The following is a 19,567-nucleotide window of genomic DNA, read 5'->3' as shown; positions in this document are numbered from 1 at the left end:
GGGGTGCAGGGGGCAAAGCGGAGAGATTCCCACACAGAGGATCGGTGCCGACCAGCACTCACTAGTCCGAGAGGCTTGTCTGCTCACCCGCTGGGGTGGGTGGGGGCTGGGAGCTGAGGCTCAGGCTTCGGAGGTCAGATCCCAGGGAGAGGACTGGGGATGGCTGGGTGAACACAGCCTGAAGGGGGCTAGTGTACCACAGCTAGCCGGGAGGGAGTCCAGGGAAAAGTCTGTACATGCCTAAGAGGCAAGAGACCATTGTTTTGGGGTGCGCAAGGACAGGGGATTCCTTCCCTGTCTGCCCACAGAAGGCAGAGCACCACCTAAATGAGATCCAGAGATGGGCGCAAGCCGTGGCTATTAGCTTGGACCCCAGAGACGGGCATGAAATGCTAACACTGCTGCTGCAGCCACGAAGAATCCTGTGTGCAAGCACAGGTCACTATCCACACACCCCCACACCCACCCCAGAAGCCAGTGCAGCCCGCCACTGCCAGGGTCCCATGATCAAGGGACAACTTCCCCAGGAGAACACACACTGCACCTCAGGCTGTTGCAACACCATGCTGGCCTCTGTTGCCACAGGCTCGCCCCACATAACAATTATAAATACCATACCCCTCCTTCACCCTGGCATGAGTAAGCCAGAGCCCCCTAGTCAGCCGCTGTTTTAATCCCATCCTGTATGGGTGGGAATAGATGCCTGAGGGTGACCTACATGCAGAGGTTGGGCCAAAACCAAAGCTGAACCCCAGGAGCTGTGTGAACAAAGAAGAGAAAGGGAAATTTCTCCATGCAGCCTTAGAAGTAGCGGATTAAATCCCCACAATCATCTTATCAACTTGATATGCCCTGCATCTGTGGAATACCTGAATGGACAACAAATCATCCCAAAATTGAGGCGGTAGACTTTGGGAGCAACTGCAGACTTGGGGTCTGCTGTCTATGACTGATTTGTTACTGAATTTTATGTTTATCTTACTATAGTTTTTAGCACTTGTTATCATTGGTGGATTTGTTTATTGGTTTGGTTGCTCTCTCCTTTTTAAAATTTTTATTATTTTCTTTTTATTTTAATAATTTTATTTTCTTTTTTTCTCCATTTCCTTCTGAGCCGTGTGGCTGACAGGGTCTTGGTGCTCCGGTCTGACGTCAAGCCTGAGCCTCTGAGGTGGGAGAGCGGAGTACAGTACATTGGACTACCAGAGACATCCCAGCCCCATGTAATATCAATCCGTGAAAGCTCGCCCAGAGATCTCCATCTCAACGCTAAGACCCAGCTCCACCCAAAGGCCAGCAAATTACAGTGCTGGACACCCCATGACACTCAACTAGCAAGACAGGAACACAAGTCCAGCCAATAGCAAAGACGCAGCCTAAAAATCATACTAAGTTCACAGACACCCTAAAACACATCACAAGATGTGGTCCTGCCCACCAGAAAAACAAGATCCAGCCCCACCCACCAGAACACAGGCATCAGTCCCCTCCACCAGGAAGCCTACACAAGCCACTGAACCAACCTCACCCACTGGGGTCAGACACAGAAAACAATGGAAACTAAGACCCTGAAGCCTGTGAAAAGGAGACCCCAAACACAGTAAGTTAAACAAAATGACAAGACAAGGAAATATGCAGCAGATGAAGGACCAAGGTAAAACCCCACCAGAACAAACAAATGAAGAGGAAATAGGCAGCCTACCTGAAAAAGAATTCACAGTAATGATAGTAAAGAGGATCCAAAATCTTGAAAATAGAATGTGGAAAATACAAGAAATGTTTAACAAGGACCTAGAAGAACTAAAGAGCAAACAAACAATGATGAACAACACAATAAATAAAGTAAAAAATTCTCTAGAAGGAATTAATAGCAGAATAACTGAGGCAGAAGTACAGATAAGTGACCTGGAAGATAAAATAGTGGAAATAACCACTGCAGAGCAGAATAAAGAAAAAAGAATGAAAAGAATTGAGGACAGTCTCAGAGACCTCTGGGACAACATTAAACACACCATCATTCAAATTATAGGGGTCCCAGAAAAAGAACACAAAAGAAAGAGTGTGAGAAAATATTTGAAGAGATTATAGTTGAAAACTTCCCTAACATGGGAAAGGAAATAGTCAATCAAGTCCAAGAAGCACAGAGAGTCCCATACAGGATAAATCCAAGGAGAAACATGCCAAGGCACATATTAATCAAGCTATCAAAAATTAAGTACAAAGAAAAAATATTAAAAGCAGCAAGGGGAAAGCAACAAATAACATACAAGGGAATCCCCATAAGGTTAACAGCTGATCTTTCCACAGAAACTCTGCAAGTCAGAAGGGAGTGACAGGACATATTTAAAGTGATGAAAGGGAAAAACCTACAACCAAGATTACCCTACCCAGCAAGGATGTCATTCAGATTCAACAGATAAATTAAAACCTTTACAGACTAGAAAAAGTTAGGAGAATTCAGCACCACCAAACCAGGATTACAACAAATACTAAAGGAACTTCTCTAGGCAGGAAACACAAGCGAAGGAAAAGACCTACAGAAACAAACCCAAAACAATTAAGAAAATCATAATAGTAACATACGTATCGATAAATACCTTAAATGTAAAAGGATTAAATGCTCCAATCAAAAGACATATACTGGCTGAATGAATACAAAAACAAGACCCGTATATATGCTGTCTACAAGAGACCAACTTCAGACTTAGGGACACATACAGACTGAAAGTGAGGGGATGGAAAAAGATATTCCATGAAAATGGAAATCAAAAGAAAGCTGGACTAGCAATTCTCATATCAGACTAAATAGACTTTAAAATAAAGACTATTACAAGAGACAAAGAAGGACACTACATAATAATCAACGAATCAATCCAAGAAGAAGATATAACAATTGTAAATATTTATGCACCCAACATAGGAGCACCTCAATACATAAGGCAAATGCTAACAGCCATAAAAGGGGAAATCGACAGGAACACAATCATAGTAGGAGACTTTAACGCCCGACTTTCACCAATGGACAGATCATCCAAAATGAAAATAAATAAGAAAAAACAAGCTTTAAATGATACATTAAACACGATGGACTTAATTGATATTTATAGGACATTCCATCCAAAAACAACAGAATACACTTTCTTCTCAAGTGCTCATGGAACATTCTCCAGGATAGATCATATCTTGGGTAACAAATCAAGCCTTGGTAAATTTAAGAAAACTGAAATCATAGCAGTATCTTTTCCAAACACAACGCTATGAGACTAGATATCAATTCCAGGAAAAAATCTGTAAAAAATACAGACACATGGAGGCTAAACAATATGCTACTTATTAACCAAGAGATTATTGAAGAAATCAAAGAGGAAATCAAAAAAGGCCAAGAAACAAATGACAATGAAAACATGACAACCCAAAACCTATGGGATGCAGAAAAAGCAGTTCTAAGAGGGAAGTTTAGAGCAATACAATCCTACCTCAGGAAACAAGAAAACTCTGAAATTAACAATCTAACCTTATACCTAAAGCAATTAGAGAAAGAACAAAACAACCCCAAAGTTAGCAGAAGGAAAGAAATCATAAAGATCAGATCAGAAATAAATAAGAAATGAAGGAAACAACAGCAAAGTTCCATAAATCCAAAAAGCTGGTTCTTTGAGAAGATAAACAAAATTGATAAACCATTAGTCAGACTCATCAAGAAAAAAAGGGAGAAGACTCAAATCAACAGAACTAGAAATGAAAAAGGAGAAGTAAAAACTGACACTGCAGAAATACAAAGGATCATGAGAGATTACTACAAGCAACTATATGCCAATAAAATGGACAACCTGCAACAAATGGACAAATTCTTAGAAAAGCACAACCTTCCGACTGAACCAGGAAGAAATAGAAAAGATAAATAGATCAATTACAAGCAGTGAAATGGAAACTGTGATTAAAAATTTTCCAACAAACAAAAGACCAGGTCCAGAGGCTTAACAGGCAAATTCTGTGAAACATTGAGAGAAGAGTTAACATCTATCCTTCACAAACTCTTCCAAAATATTGCAGAGGGAGGAACACCCCAAACTCATCTATGAGGCCACCATCACACTGACACCAAAATGAGACAAAGATGTCACAAAAAAGAAAACTACAGGCCAATATCACTGATGAATATAGATGTAAAAATCCTCAACAAAATACTAGCAAATAGAATCCAACAGCACATTAAAAGGATCATACACCATGATCAAGTGGGATTTATCCCAGGAATGCAAGGATTCTTCAATATGCAAATCAATCAATGTGATACACCATATTAATATACTGAAGGATAACAACCATGTGATCACCTCAATAGATGCAGAAAAAGCTTTTGACAAAATTCAACACCTATTTATGATAAAAACTCTCCAGAAAGTAGGCATAGAGGGAACCTACCTCAAAATAATACAGGCCATATATGACAATCCCACAGCCAACATTGTTCTCAATTGTGAAAAACTGAAACCATTTCCTCTACAATCAGGAACAAGACAAGGTTGCCCATTCTCACCACTATCATTCAACTAGTTTTGGAAGTTATAGCCACAGCAATCAGAGAAGAAAAAGAAATAAAAGGAATCCAAATTGGAAAAGAAGAAGTAAAATTGTCACTGTTTGCAGATGACATGACACTATACATAGAGAATCCTAAAGATGTTACCAGAAAACGACTAGAGCTAATCAATGAATTTGGTAAAGTAGCAGGATACAAAATAAATGCACAGAAATCTCTCGTATCCCTATACACTAATGATGAAAAATCTGACAGAGAAATTAAGGAAACACACCCATTTACCATTGCAACAAAAAGAATAAAATACCTAGGAATAAACCTACCTAAGGAGAAAAAAGACCTGTATGCAGAAAACTATGAGACACTGATGAAAGAAATTAAAGACAATACAAACAGATGGAGAGATATACCATGTTCTTGGATTGGAAGAATCAACATTGTGAAAATGACTATATTACACAAAGCAATCCACAGATTCAATGCAATCCCTATCAAATTACCAATGGCATTTTTCACAGAACTAGAACAAAAAATTTCACAGTTTGTATGGAAACACAAAAGACTCTGCATAGCCAAAGCAATCTTGAGAAAGAAAAACGGAGCTGGTGGAATCAGGCTCCCTGACTTCAGACTATACTACAACGCTACAGGTATCAAGACAGTATGGTACTGGCACAAAAACAGAAATATAGATCAATGGAACAGGATAGATATCCCAGAGATAAACCTACACACATATAGTCATCTTATCTTTGATAAAGGAAGCAAGAATATACAATGGACAAAAGACAGCCTCTTCAATAACTGGTGTTGGGAAAACTGGACAGCTACGTGTAAAAGAATGAAATTAGAACACTTCCTAACACGGATACAAAAATAAACTCAAAATGGATTAAAGACCTAAAAGTAAGGCCAGACACTATAAAACTCTTAGAGGATTACATAGGTAGAACACTGTGTGACATAAATCACAGCAAGATCCTTTTTGACCCTCCTCCTAGAGAAATTGAAATAAAGACAAAAATAAACAAATGGGACCTAATGAAACTTAAAAGTTTTTGCACAGCAAAGGAAACCATAAACAAGATGAAAAGACAACCCTCAGAATGGGAGAAAATATTTGCAAACGAAGCAACTGACAAAGGATTAATCTTCAAAATATATAAGGAGCTCATGCAGCTCAATATCAAAAAGCAAACAAGCCAATCCAAAAGTGGGCAGAAGCCCTAAATAGACATTTCTCCAAAGAAGATATACAGATTGCCAACAAACACATGAAAGGATGCTCAACATCACTAATCATTAGAGAAATGCAAATCAAAACTACAATGAGGTATCACCTCACACCGGTCAGAATGGTCATCATCAAAAAATCTACAAACAATAAATGCTGGAGAGGGTGTGGAGAAAAGGGAACCCTCTTGCACTGTTGGTAGGAATGTAAATTGATACAGCCACTATGGAGAACAGTATGGAGGTTCCTTAAAAAACTAAAAATAGAATTACCATATGATCCAGCAATCCCACTAGTGGGTATATACCCTGAGAAAACCATAATTCAAAAAGAGTCATGTACCACAATGTTCATTGCAGCACTATTTACAATAGCCAGGACATGGAAGCAACCTAAGTGTCCATCAACATATGAATGGATAAAGAAGATGTGGTACATATATACAATGGAATATTACTCATCCATAAAAAGAAACGAAATTGAACTATTTGTAGTGAGGTGGGTGGACCGAGAGTCTGTCATACAGAGTGAAGTAAGCCAGAAAGACAAAAACAAGTACCGTATGCTAACACTTATATCTGGAATCTAAAACAAAAACAAAAACAAAAACAAAAACATGGTTCTGATGAACCTAGGGTCAGGACAGGAATAAAGACACAGATGTAGAGAATGGACTTGAGGACATGGGGAGGGGGAAGGGTAAGCTGGGACAAAGTGAGAGAGTAGCATTGTCATATATATACTACGAAATGTAAAATAGATAGCTAGTGGGAACCAGCTGCATAGCACAGGGAGATCAGCTCCATGCTTTGGGACCACGTAGAGGGGTGGGATAGGGAGGGTGGGGTGAGATGCAAGTGGGAAGGTATATGGTGATATATGTATACATATAGCTGATTCACTTTGTTATACAGCAGAAACTAACACAACATTGTAAAGCAATTATACTCCAATAAAGACGTTTAATAAAAAAGAAAAAGCTGGTTGGTTACAAGCAAATCACATTTGTGCTCAGGACTCTAATATTAAATGGGCATTTGTGTGTCTGTGAGAGTGCACCTGTGTGTGTGTGTATGCCTGTGTGTTTTGGTTTGGTTTTATAGTTCTTGGCTAGAGCCTCCTCCACACTGTCACCTATTCTGATCCAAACTGTAATCCAGGTCATCAAGGGAATTCTTCAGCCAGTGCTCCAACACTCAACTTCCTTCCTTTCCTAACCTTGACTGACCGTGAGTGTAGTATAACAGGAGTGAGCATGGTGAGAAAAGTCCCTGGATTAGAAGTCACAAAATGTGATTCATTTTCCAGTCTTGGTTCTGTTTTAGGAGAAGTGACTGTCACTTGTAAACTGCTCTCAATTCCAACAAGTCATTTCATCTTTCTGACAATTTGCAATTTATTGTTTTCTCCCTTTGACAACAGAGCAATATGAATATTTACCCTTTTGTCATATCAAGAAGAGTTGGGTTTCTATAAAGGTAGACCAGTCCCCAACACTTTATGGAGCTTCTGATCTCAAAGGGACAGAGTGCTTCCAAGACTCTGAGGACCCCCACCTTCACCACCAAATCTTCAAAGAAGAGGGTCTGCCGTTTACTCACGGAGCTGCTCCAGGTGGTCAGCACTGTTAGACTCGGGCATGGCAGTGATGGTCACCAATGGACATGAATTCCCTCCTAGCGTCTGGCAGAGAACCTCCTGACGGAAGTAGACCTGCTTGGGGTTCACGCTTTTTTCCAGAACATCAAGGTGAGTCTGGAGCAGAGATGAAACAGAAGTGTATATTAAGATTTTTGAGAATAACAATAGGTGAAAGCAGCAACATAGCTTATATTCATCTAACTCCTTATAGTTTAGAAGTATTTTTGTTAACCTAATCTGCCTGACAGTGGGCATTAAGTGATTTAAAAGGGGTGCTCTTCCTACTCCCTGGAAGAAGTTCAATGAGGCTGAACAGGAAGCAGCATGCCTGCCTATGTCTGCACAGTAGAATATCTGTTTTCAAGTTGCACTGAAAGCAAAAGAGCAGGGGCATACAACATTCTTCCCATGACAGTTGCATGTAAAGAATGCTGCTACCATGAAGACAGAGTACATGCAGGACACTCGGGAACATGAGACGGAGCTTCAGCAGTGCAGATTACTTTAGAATCAAGCAATATAAGGAGAGTTGGGAGCATATTGAAGGAAAATAGAAAGCAATTGATCCAGGGAGAATGCTAAGTGAAGAGAACCACTAACTGGTAGCAACTGATTTCCCCTACCCTACCTTCCCATTTAAACACTCATTTAAAATACAGAAAAATACAAAAATGGGGTAACCATTGAAAATAGGGTTCTTGGTCAACAATCTTTAAGACCTCTGAAGATACTTTCAATAACCCAAACAGTGGAATTAGTCATAAAGATGTTAAGAGATTGCCTCCCAAACACACTGCATACCCTAACAATAGGGACACGGTGACTTCAGTAACCAGTGAAAGGGAAGCGGTCCTTCTCCAACACAAGAACGTCAGTGCACACAATCGTCCTTACAGCTAAAGATCAAATAGGTATTAACACATTCAAATAGGTATTAAGAGGGCCGAGGAAAAACTGCCCACCTTGTTATTTAACAAATAACATGTCTGCTAGACAAATGAAACAAACATGACTCCTATGAAAATATTTATAAAAGATTCATAATATATTTTATGAAAAATGGAGTAATGCCTTCAAAAGGTAGAGGAAGTGTTTACATGTGAAAAAGATTTACTACAGAGGTGCTAGGCAGAATAATGGCTCCCCCAAAGATGTCCATGCCCTAATCTTCGGACTCTGTCAATATGTTACCTTACATGGCAAAAGGGACTTCACAGATATGTTTAAGACTGAGGTCTATTTGAGGTGGGGGGATTATCCTGCATTAACCAGTTGGGGCCAATCTAATAAAAAGTACTTAAAAGCAGAGAACTTTCCCCAGCCACAAAGGACCAGAACCACATGCAAAGGACTCAGCCTGCCATGCTGGGGGGTAAAGGGGTAAAAAGTTGAGGAATGCAGTGTCCTCTAAAAGCTGGAAAAGGCAAGGAAATAGATTCTCCTCCACCATCCTCCAGAAGGAACACAGCCCCAATACCTTGATTTTTGCCCAGTGATTTTTATCCATGTTGAACTTCTCACCAAAAAAGCTGTTAAGTTAATTTTTTTAATTGTTTAAGCTACCAAATTTGTGATAATTTGTTACCACAGCAATAGAAAACCAATACACTGGGAAATAAGAGAAAGAATTTCCTAAGTTAAGTAAAAATCTTAGCATCTGGGTAGGAAGAGACTAAAATCTACTTGTACTCTATTGAAACATTTGACTTACAAGGAAAAAGAAAAAGTTCCAAGGAAAGAAAAGATTACCAGATGATTCTGTGGCCTTTCCTATAGCTTCAGGGATACCTGAAAATTTGACCCTGAATCATATCCTCCTTACAACTGAAACCCCAAATCATCTGCCTCCACACAGCCTGTTTCCTAGATTAATATGAATTTATTATTCCCTGTCTGCATCAACATAAGTTTAATGTCCTAGGAAACTCTTGCCCAGGAAAATAGAAATTACAAATAAATTTATTTTTCATAAATTTATTATTTTTCAGGAACATCTCATCAACTCTTCAATAGAAAGTATCAATGACTTGATCCAAGACCCTTTGAACCCCTCTCCTCAAGATTCTTGCCTTACAGTGTCCGCCAATCTTTAACCATTATATCATGATCTTTACCCAATGCTAATCAAGCCCCTTCATTAAGATACCTGACCTTAACAAAACTTTAAAGTCTAAATAAATACCCCAGCTTTGCCCTTCCCCCTTTGAGACACTATCAAGACTCTGTCACATTCTCCCTTATCAAATATATTAGTTTCCTATCACTTCTGTAACAAATTACCACAAATTTGGTGGATGAAGACAACACGAGTTTATTGTATTACAGTTCCAGAGGTCAAAAGTCCAAAATGGGTTTTACTGTGCAAAAATCAAGGTGTTGGCAGGACTGTGCTCCTTCTGGAGACTCTAGAAGGTAATTCATTTCCTTGCCTTTTCCAGCTTCTGGAGGTCAGCTGCTTTCCTTATCCCATGGTGTCTTCCTCCACATTCAAAGCCAGCAATTGCATCATTCCTACCCTGGCTTCCATGGTCAAATCTCCTTCTCTGACTCTGACTCTTCTGTCTCACTCATTCATGGTTAAGGGCCCTTGTGATTACATTGGACCCAGTCTAATAGCTCAACATAATCTCCCCATCTCAAGAGGCTTAGCTTAATCACATCTGCAAAGTCCTTTGTGCCACATAAAGTAACAGCCTCACAGGTTCCAGGGATTAGAATATGAACATCTTGGGGTGGGCGGTGGGCATTATTCTGTCTAACACACCAAGGTACGCAATACACTTAGGTTTGTGTTAGAAACAGGTTGTTCTGGTGGTATTTCTTGGAGCCAGCATTTGACACAATACTAAGAAAAGGAATTAGAAGGATCATGGCTACCCCAGGTTCAAGATGAGATTCAGCTAAGGCCCATGTATCCGACCAAACCTTTGTACTTCAGTCTTCTGATTGTTTGTCAAGTGCTAATGAATGCCACGCATTGTTGTGATGCACCAGCACTAGAGACTGGGTGGTAGTCTCACACCCCTGGGGAGACAAGGAGGCTCACTAACGGTATACACACAAACACAAAGGCCCTGCTTAGAGTTTGAAAGTACAGAGGATTATAATCGAGTAAACCTATAACCCACCAAGGTTTTGCTCATGAGTTTCTGCTCATACATGCTCAGCTATGCAAGAGCTCAGGAAACATATCATCTTATCTTTATTGACATTAATAACTTGAAGACAAATTTCAGCTGCCCCAAATCAAACTAAAGAATGATATCAAAGGACAGTTCAGTTAAACAAGGTTTGCCTAAATGACTATTGGATAACACAGTTACTACATAATACAAACATAAAAAATAATTTTTTAGGGAGAAAACACATATTATCAAATGTTAATCTCATCATCTGGTTCTAAAACGAAAGTAAAAAGAAATGTGTAAGTGAGGAATAAAGTAAAACAAAATATTAACTTTTCAACTTACATGAACGTAATATTATTTAATTCTTGAAAATGGAAAGGCAGAATAGCAAGATGACTAAGAGGGCAGGCTCTTGAGTCAGACTGCCTGGGTTCAAAGTTTGGTTGTGGATTCTAGAAGAGTCATGTAAATTCTGTACTTAACCTCTTTGTAACTCAGTTTTCTCATCTTTAAAATGTATATAAAATGGCATTACCTATGTCATTCAATGATTGCTATAATTTAGCGGTTTATTGTGTATGAGGAGTGCCTGTCATACAGGAAACACTCAATTTTAGCTGTTATTTTTGATGAAGAAATGTAGGTTCAAATTTTTTTTAAGAACTAAAAGGGAAACACTAGTAGAATTATAAACACTGTAGGAAAAAAGAAATCAAAGAAAATATGGTCACTCCATGTTGCATAAAAGAGAAAGAAAGAAAGAGAGAGAGGGAAGGAAGGAAGGAAGGAAGGAAGGAAGGAAGGAAGGAAGGAAGGAAAGAAGGGAGGAATGGGGGAAGGGGGAGAGAAAAAAAAGAAAGAAAAGCAGTGAAGCATCAAAATGACAGAAGTAACACCAAAAATTGTCTTGAGTATAAATAGGTTAAACAGCCTTATTAAATGACAAAAACTTTCAGATTAGTTTTTTTAAAATCCCACTGCCTATTGTATATAAAAGGAACTTTCAAAGAGAATAAAAAAAAGACGCATGATGTGTATGATAAACACTCCTAAATTATCTTCTTGTTCTGTTTGCCTCCACTAAAATATTTTAAAAGAGAAATATTGAAACTAAATGGTTAAGCAAACATAAATTAAAGTGGGCCTGGCAAGAGTGATATATGACAAAGTCATATTCAAGACCAAGTGCATTAAATGGGATTTAAAAATCTTATTTTGATAAAGGGCACAATTCACAATGAACATAAAAAACTCATAAATCTTAAGAATCAAATAACACAGAATTGAAATGTACGACACAAAAATGGCAGAAAGGGAAATAATTGTACTAAGAGTGGGAGGCTTTAAAACAGTACCTCAGTCTTGAATAAATCAATTGCAAAAAAAATGATATAGAGTATTTGAACAATATTGTTTTTTATAGATATATGTCAAGCTGTCTTTACAGAGAGCATCCTTTATTTTTTTCTTAAACATTCAGGGAACTATAACAAAAATTAATCATATGCAGGACTATGAAAAAATATTCACTAAAAGTTTTTTAAAAAGCAGATATTGTACAAGCCACATTTTCTGACAATAATTGAATGAAATTAGACTTAAGTAAAAATGGTTTTAAAAACAGGAAAAATAAAACCATTAAGGAATAGAAAAACATCCTCCTAAAAGAAGCTCATGAAAGAAATTCATATATTAAAAAGAAAATAAATATTAGATCAGTGTAATTAAAGCCCTAATAGAAGAAGTGTCCATCTGGCATCCCAGGAGAGAAGGCACAGGACAAGAATGAAAATGATCCCATCTGAATGTCGGCCCGTCTCAGCCACGCCGGTAAAAGGAAATTCCAGCACCCTCATAAAGAGTCAAGATCGCCCTGGATTTAGATGATACACTGTGATCGTAAATGAATTATTTTAATCACTTTCATACATTTCTGGGTGAAAATTGCTCCCAATATTAATTATTGAAATCTGAACTGAGTAGACTCTGCCTCACAATTACTATCAAGATTCCAGGCCCCCAAACTAGGAAATCAATACCCTTTCCTGAATCATTTCCCAAAATGTAACCTTCAGGATGTTATGAAGTGCTGGGGTATAGAGGGGTAGAGATTCATAGCCAAGGCACCTGGGATATGGTGAATTAAAGAAAATGAAAACATTTTCATGGCTGCAGAATTGTTCAGATTCTTTAACATGCCAATACACATTTTGAACTCTTAGAAGAAAAACTAACAAACAGTGTTTCAAGAATTTATGTGACTCTTCAACCCTTTTTCTCTAAAGATCTCAGGATCGTGGAGTGCTGTAGAATACGCTTTGGGAAACACTGTCTGCTGAATTGAGGGTTTTTGTTTTGTTTTGTTTGTTTGTTTTGTTCTTGCCATCAAAGCTATTTGTTTCACATTTTATTATGGCTACAAGATGTGGGGGAGATGGGGGAGAGATAGAGACCCTTCTCCAGAAAAGTATTGGCCATCATTCTGTGATGTCACAAAAGTTACAAACAGGCCATAGCTCTTCTTGCCAAATCTTGAAAAAAAATAAAATCTAGATTCTATAAATCAGATAAGGGCAGGAGGCTTGGAAGCAGTTTTGTCTGTAGAAGTCATCAAACACAATTAGCTACAAAAGAAAAAAGTAAAAAAAAAAAAAAAAAAAAAGAAAAAACCTCTTTTGCCCACGTACATTGTCCTTTAAAACGGGGGTCCCCAACCCCAGGGCCATGGACCGCTACCGGTCTGTGGCCTGTTAGGAACTGGGCCACACAGCAGGAGATGAGCGGCAGGGCGAGCCAGCGAAGCTTCATCTGTATTAAAACATCTCCCCGTCGCTTGCATTACAGCCTGAGCTCCGCCTCCTGTCAGCATCGTGGTGAGTTGTATAATTATTTCATTATCTATTACAATGTAATAATAATAGAAATAAAGTGCACAATAAATGTAATGCACTTGAATCATCCCAAAACCATCCTTCCCACCCCCAGTCCATTGAAAAATTGTTTTCCAAGAAACTGGTCCCTGGCGCCAAAAAGGTTGGGGACCACTGCTTTAAAACACTGTCACGTTAACGGGCAATGCTGGAGGAAGCAAAGTTTGAAAGTTTTCTTCTCCTATGAGTTCTTTGTTAATTTTTATTATGATATTTTTCATGATTACTAATATTACAATTCAACAAATGCCTAATGTCTTTTAGCTTAAGCCCATTTTCTGTAATTGTTCATGCAGCCATCTCCTTGTGCCCCTTAATGAAATCTCTGTCCCTTTGATCATTCCACCTGCCACCAAATACATAACACCTCTGTGCTTAGTGCATTATTCTAGCTCCAGTCACACAGACAACTTCCAGAAGTAAACCAATTATAAACTTCTGTTGGTTTGCCTTTTGCGAAAATGGCTTTGTATTGTTCTCCTGAAGATGATTTTTAGGTGAACGCCCCCATCTCAGGTCCAGCAAGGCCATGTCTAATTGGATATTGTTGGGATCACTGATGAGAGAAGCAGGGCTTCTGAATGTGTGTGCCAACAACCAACCGTAATAACAGCCCTGTGGAAGACACAAGGGTGGGTTTCTTTATAAAAATGGGAATGAGTTCAAGGCAATTATGGAAACCCCCAGAGAGGCTGTCTTAAAAGAAAATCCTACCTACCCATGAAAGACATCCGGCTGATAACTTAGCCTGCAGCCTCAGTGGTGCCTCTCGGCAGGAGTCTTCTGCCCCTTCAGCTTTATCAGCTACTCCCTTAAAACTTCCATAAAAGGCTTCACTTGACCTCAGCAGGTTACCCTGCTGGTGGCTACTGATAAAGTAAGAAGCACTATACACTCAAAAATCGTTCGTTTCTCATTGTTATCCCCTAAACTGCTACACTCCCTGTCCCCCCTAATTCAGAAGAAAGCTCACCCCTAAGGAGATGGCCTATTTTATTTGGTACTGCCTAGTTCTCAGTTGTCACTTAAATACACTCATCAGAGAATCGAAGGCTTCTCATCACAAGAACAAATGACACCTTTAAGCTAAATAGAAAGCAAGAGAACATGCTGTAAGCAGGTTCTAATGAGCTTTCTCAAACTGCCCCAGTCTGCCAATACCATTCTCCCTAAGTTATACAGATTGACTTTGAGACTGAGAGAAGTGATTAGTCTCTAGATGTGTACTCACAGATTTGCTGATTAGTGACTTTAATACCCTTTTTCCATTAAAAATAAACCAAGTTATATTGCTGATGATTTGGAAAAGAGAGTAAAGAAAAAATAATTACAATCAACCACCCTAAGAAAATCATCAGTAGATTTTGTATTTATTTCTTTTTGGTCCTTTATTGGAATTTTTTTTTACATAATTTTAATTTTATTATGTGTTGTGGAATGGGTATCTTCCAATCAGTCCAACAGAGAAAATAATCACACATCATCATAAAAAAGAGAATAGGGACTTCTCTGGTTGTGCAGTGGTTAATAATCCACCTGCCAGTGCAGGGGACATGGGTTTGATCCCTGGTCTGGGAAGATCCCACATGTCGCGGAGCAACTAAGCCCGTGCGCCACAATTACTGAGCCTGCATTCTAGAGCCCGTGAGCCACAACTACTGAAGCCCGTGTGCTTAGAGCCCGTGCTCTGCGACAAGAGAAGCTACCACAATGAGAAGCCCATGCACCACAATGAAGAGTAACCCCCGCTCACCACAACTAGAGAAAGCCCGTGTGCAGCAACAAAGACCCAATGCAGGCAAAAAAATAAATTAATTAATAAAAATAAATTAATTTTAAAAAAAGAGAGAATAAACGTTCTAATGGTCACCACCTAATATTGTTTACTAGTTGTAGGCACTTGGCTAACACTTGCTATGTATCAAGTCATGTAATCTTGATAACCTGTAGAATAACCACTTCAATGGTTCCAATTTTACAGATGTGAAAACTGAGGCTGAGAGAAGTTAAATAGCTTGCCCATGACTACACTGCAAGACAACACAGAGCTTAGACCCAAATCCAGGCCTGACTCCAAAACTTGTTCTTACATTGTGCTCAAAACCCTGGAATTCAGGAGTCCCTGTGGTCAGTGACTTCACCATCCACACACACCTCAGCTCCTCCAGAATGGCTCTTTGTGTTCAAGTCCTCAACATCAGGACCCTTTACTGGTGCTTGTCCTTTCTTTTGGCCCATGCAAACATAGGTGTCTGTCTATTGATTAAGTGACTGCACTGATTTATGACTTGCTCATTGCATCTTCGATCTACCACATGTAAGTCGATATTTCCTACTTGACACATTTTAAACGTGAGCCCTTTATAAGAGATTGTGAATATGGCATTCTAATTCTCAATTCTTTCTTTTTCTCTCCCTCTCTCCCCCTCCCCTCCCTTACTCTCCCCACAGTACACTCCATTTTATCTCTAAAGATGATGCTGGTAGCATCTACCACAGTGGGTATATGCATCTGGTGAAAACCCTACTCTACCCTTCAAAAGCCTTAAGCTCTCCCAACACATGTATCCTACTTCTGAACACTTTTCTCATCTCTTGCCAACTCATGTAGTTATAAGTTCTCAGTGAGATCCCATTTTCTTACTCTCTAAAATGTCCATCAGAAACTCTCTTGGGGCACCATTTTCAACCAATACTCCTGGCTACCTAGGGGCAATCCAGAACATAATCCAAATACTTTAACAAATATTCTAACAACACTTTAACAATCTTTGCAATTATTGATACCTTGAGATGGATGATTAAATAGAACTCCTTTTGCTTGCTTCATAATTACAATAATATTGTATTTCTTTCTTTCAGCTTTATTTTAATACTATAATTTGGACAATTATCCAACAGAGTTCCTGACAAGCATCTGGAAGATATCAATTTGAAAGATCCAAATACTAATTCTCTTATTACAAGAGAATAATAAAACTTTTAAGGTTGTAAAATTATATTCATGTTGAAAAACCTCCAAAATACATGTCCTCTGCTATAAAAATGTCTATAATTAGTAAGTGTAATCCATATTATAAGTGATTTACAAAATTGTGAATTCCACATAGAAATATATTTTCCACCCCTCAGCATAACCCTCAAGTAACATCCAGTTAATTCTGCCCTTGGGGTATCATTCACATTTATCACTGATCTGTTGGAAGAAAATTGTTTCTCCTTAGGACATGTCCAAAAATAAAAATGACTAGTGTGCATTACAGAATGTACTTATTTTGTCCGTGATGGGAGGAAGAGTTTTTTAAGAGAAGTCACAGAGTCAATTATTGTCTTAAACCTGGAGAAGACAAAGCCCATGCATTATTGGAAATGTAAAACCTAAAATTGAGTATATACATTTTTTACTTCAACTAACAAATCGTCTTTCTTATTCTGTTCTACTCATTTAAAAGAAATGAAAAGCTACCCTTTTCCTGTCTCTCTTTCTCATTAACTCTCCTCTTCCTAGTGGGAAGAGGTTCAGTCAATAGGCAAAGTAACAAGCCAATAAGCATCAATGAACAAGACCTCTCTCTTCCTCTCATTGAGATCAAGTGATGGTGGGGTCTTCTTTTCTTGAATTTTTGTCCCCCCTCAATATGATATTATCCCCAACTTGACCTCAGTGGCTCCTAAACTATTTGTTGATTGTAAACTTAGACCTTGTGCTTTAGTCTGACAAGAGTACTAAGTGGTCCCAAAGACAAAAGCTATGACATACAGTAGTTACTGCAATGGCAGCCCACTTTTATAGGTGCATATAATCATCAGGTTGTGTGATTATATAACCTCCAATGGTTGAGTTCAAGTCATCAACCCAAGATTTTCGCCTATAACTCTGGGTGCTATGGATGTGGTTCAGGTGAGAAGGGTGTTGTTCCCTAAACATGATCCCATTTTTATTCCAAGATGCTTTGATGGGTCCTTGCTAAGTGCCTACAAGCTGATTCAAAGTCTGAAATTCAAAGTAAGAAGCCAGATGCAGTCAAGGCCGGCTGAAGGAGTTTCAGACTTTCTATTCAGACAGGAATAGATCTCAAAGGCCAGTACTCTGTTCCCTGCTTGGCCACTAGCTAAATGTGAGATTTCTAGGCTTCAGTTTTTGCATCTATAAATGATAAAGGTGAATTAGACAATTCCCCAAGCCCCTTTGTATTCTAAACTTTTATACTAATTGCCACTGAGAATCTCCAGGAGGTCAAAGATATTCTAACAAGGGTAAAGAATAGTGTCCTGGAACCATGGATCATTCTCCAGATGGAAAAGGCAAACCCGCATTCAGAAAGGAATCCCCTTCCCCAGTAGAGTTTTCATGTGCAGGGTTTCACAGGCAAGACAATGAGAACAGCTGTTGAAGGGGATCATGAATCTTGCCTGTTGTAAGTCCCTAAAGGCAATGAGCATGTTTTAAAACAAACATGCCTTGTTACAGCAAAGCTTGTGATGCACATTTCTTGGATTAAGTTCTTGAGATCTCTAAGTACAATACGCAAATAATACTAGTTGTATATCTTTTGCAATCTGGGAAATAGTAAAAAAAAAAAAAATAATAACTCTCTTTAGGCAAACCAACATATGGAGAGAAGGGCAGATGTACTTTTATGAAGCAGTTAGCCAAGTGGTTTAAGGTATGCCTTCTCAATGGAGAAAAAATTGTATTTATACTTGAACATTCCTTCTGAGGGGAAAGATGTTCTTGGTTATCATCTTTTCCAACTCCTTATCACAGACTTGCAATGAAAATGCTCATCCTTCAGGCTAAGTGATATATCCGTTTGCTTATACACATATTATTATAAATATGCTAATAACATTTTGCATTAATGCAGAGGGTGAAAGTACTTTATAAGAGATACTTTAGCTCATTAATCCTCAGGATATCCATGAAATAGCTAGGGGAAAGGGATGGTTTGCCAACTTTTTCAAAGGACAGGAAACTGGATGGTTTAAGCAGTTTGCTCAGATGGGTCAAATGAGCCCTGTGCAGGGCCTGATAGGACATTGGAATGCTGACTTCGAGTTTGGACAGGTTGACACTACCCTCCTCTCATAAAAAGATTGTGACCCACATTTGCAGTGATTCAGTGCTTTATTGTTCCACCCTTCTTGTCCGCCCTGGATCCTTCTAGCAGCCTCCAGCCCATGGCCATGGGAACCACTGGAAATGGGGAAGCAGCTGTAAGGTGAACTCAGGGAGTTTTTCCAAGCTTCACCTCCTCACCCTCTGCTTCACTCCTCTCAATGCGCCCATGTCCTTTAAATCTGCATCTCAGCTGACCTGCATGGTTTTACCCCATTTCAACTGAATGATCTCATTCTAATCTCATTTCTCCTTGCTTAATTTGAGGGCTTTTAAAAGATACAGCCCCTAAGAAATGTCCCCCTGCCCTCCACCTCCCACACTCAACCTGCAGACGAAGAGCACTAGATGCCACTGGGGCCTCCAGAATGTCACTGGTTATGACCTCAGCCTCAAATTCTGTCCAAGGAAGGAAAAGGGACAAATAGAAAGCCACTAAGTTAGTGACAACAAACCCTGGCTCCCTTGGAAGGCTGAAGTCCCCACCAGGATGACAGGGTCTCCTGAATGTTTCCAGGAAAACCTCAAAGAGCCCCTTCAGTTGGGCCGCCATAAGGCTGTAGAGAGGAAGTTACCATGAGGGTGGTGTAGGTGTAGGGATAGTGGTAGGCCAGGTAGCAGACATCCTCGGCATGCGGGAAGGTGACGGCAAAGGTGAGGGTGTAATAGCACTTCCCAGACTCTGCCCCTGTGATGGCTGCGCTCTGGCGATAATGATTCCTACAAGAGAAAGGAGAAGAGAAGAGAATGAGGGAAAGGTGGGGAAAACAGTCATTTAGGGTTCGAGATGCCATAAACCTTTAGTGTTATATACTAGCAAGACGTCCTTCACATGAAACACTTGGTGAGCAAAATTTAGAAAACGGAGAAATAGAGAAGTGAGCTTACTGCCAGGTCATGAGCCCAAATCAGCAACATCTAGGCTAATCCATCTGTCTCCTAATTGTGGCATCTATGCCATAGGCCTTTCCT

The 19,567-nt window shown here is 39.3% G+C and overlaps 1 protein-coding gene across 1 annotated transcript in view; it reads right to left on the bottom strand.

Annotated features, from left to right (window-relative positions):
• Positions 1–19,567, bottom strand: part of AGBL1 (AGBL carboxypeptidase 1) — an 803,597-nt gene that overhangs the window by 574,158 nt on the left and 209,872 nt on the right. Inside the window, 2 exon segments of the mRNA XM_082388897.1 lie at positions 7,379–7,532; positions 19,171–19,315. Of these exon segments, the coding sequence (XP_082245023.1) occupies positions 7,379–7,532; positions 19,171–19,315 (299 nt within the window).

The sequence above is a fragment of the Balaenoptera borealis genome (assembly GCF_965194805.1).
Source record: "Balaenoptera borealis genome assembly, chromosome: 3".
In the NCBI taxonomy this organism is placed as follows: domain Eukaryota; kingdom Metazoa; phylum Chordata; class Mammalia; order Artiodactyla; family Balaenopteridae; genus Balaenoptera; species Balaenoptera borealis.
Note: the sequence above shows the minus strand (reverse complement) of the source record. Positions and strands in the feature narration are given on the sequence as shown.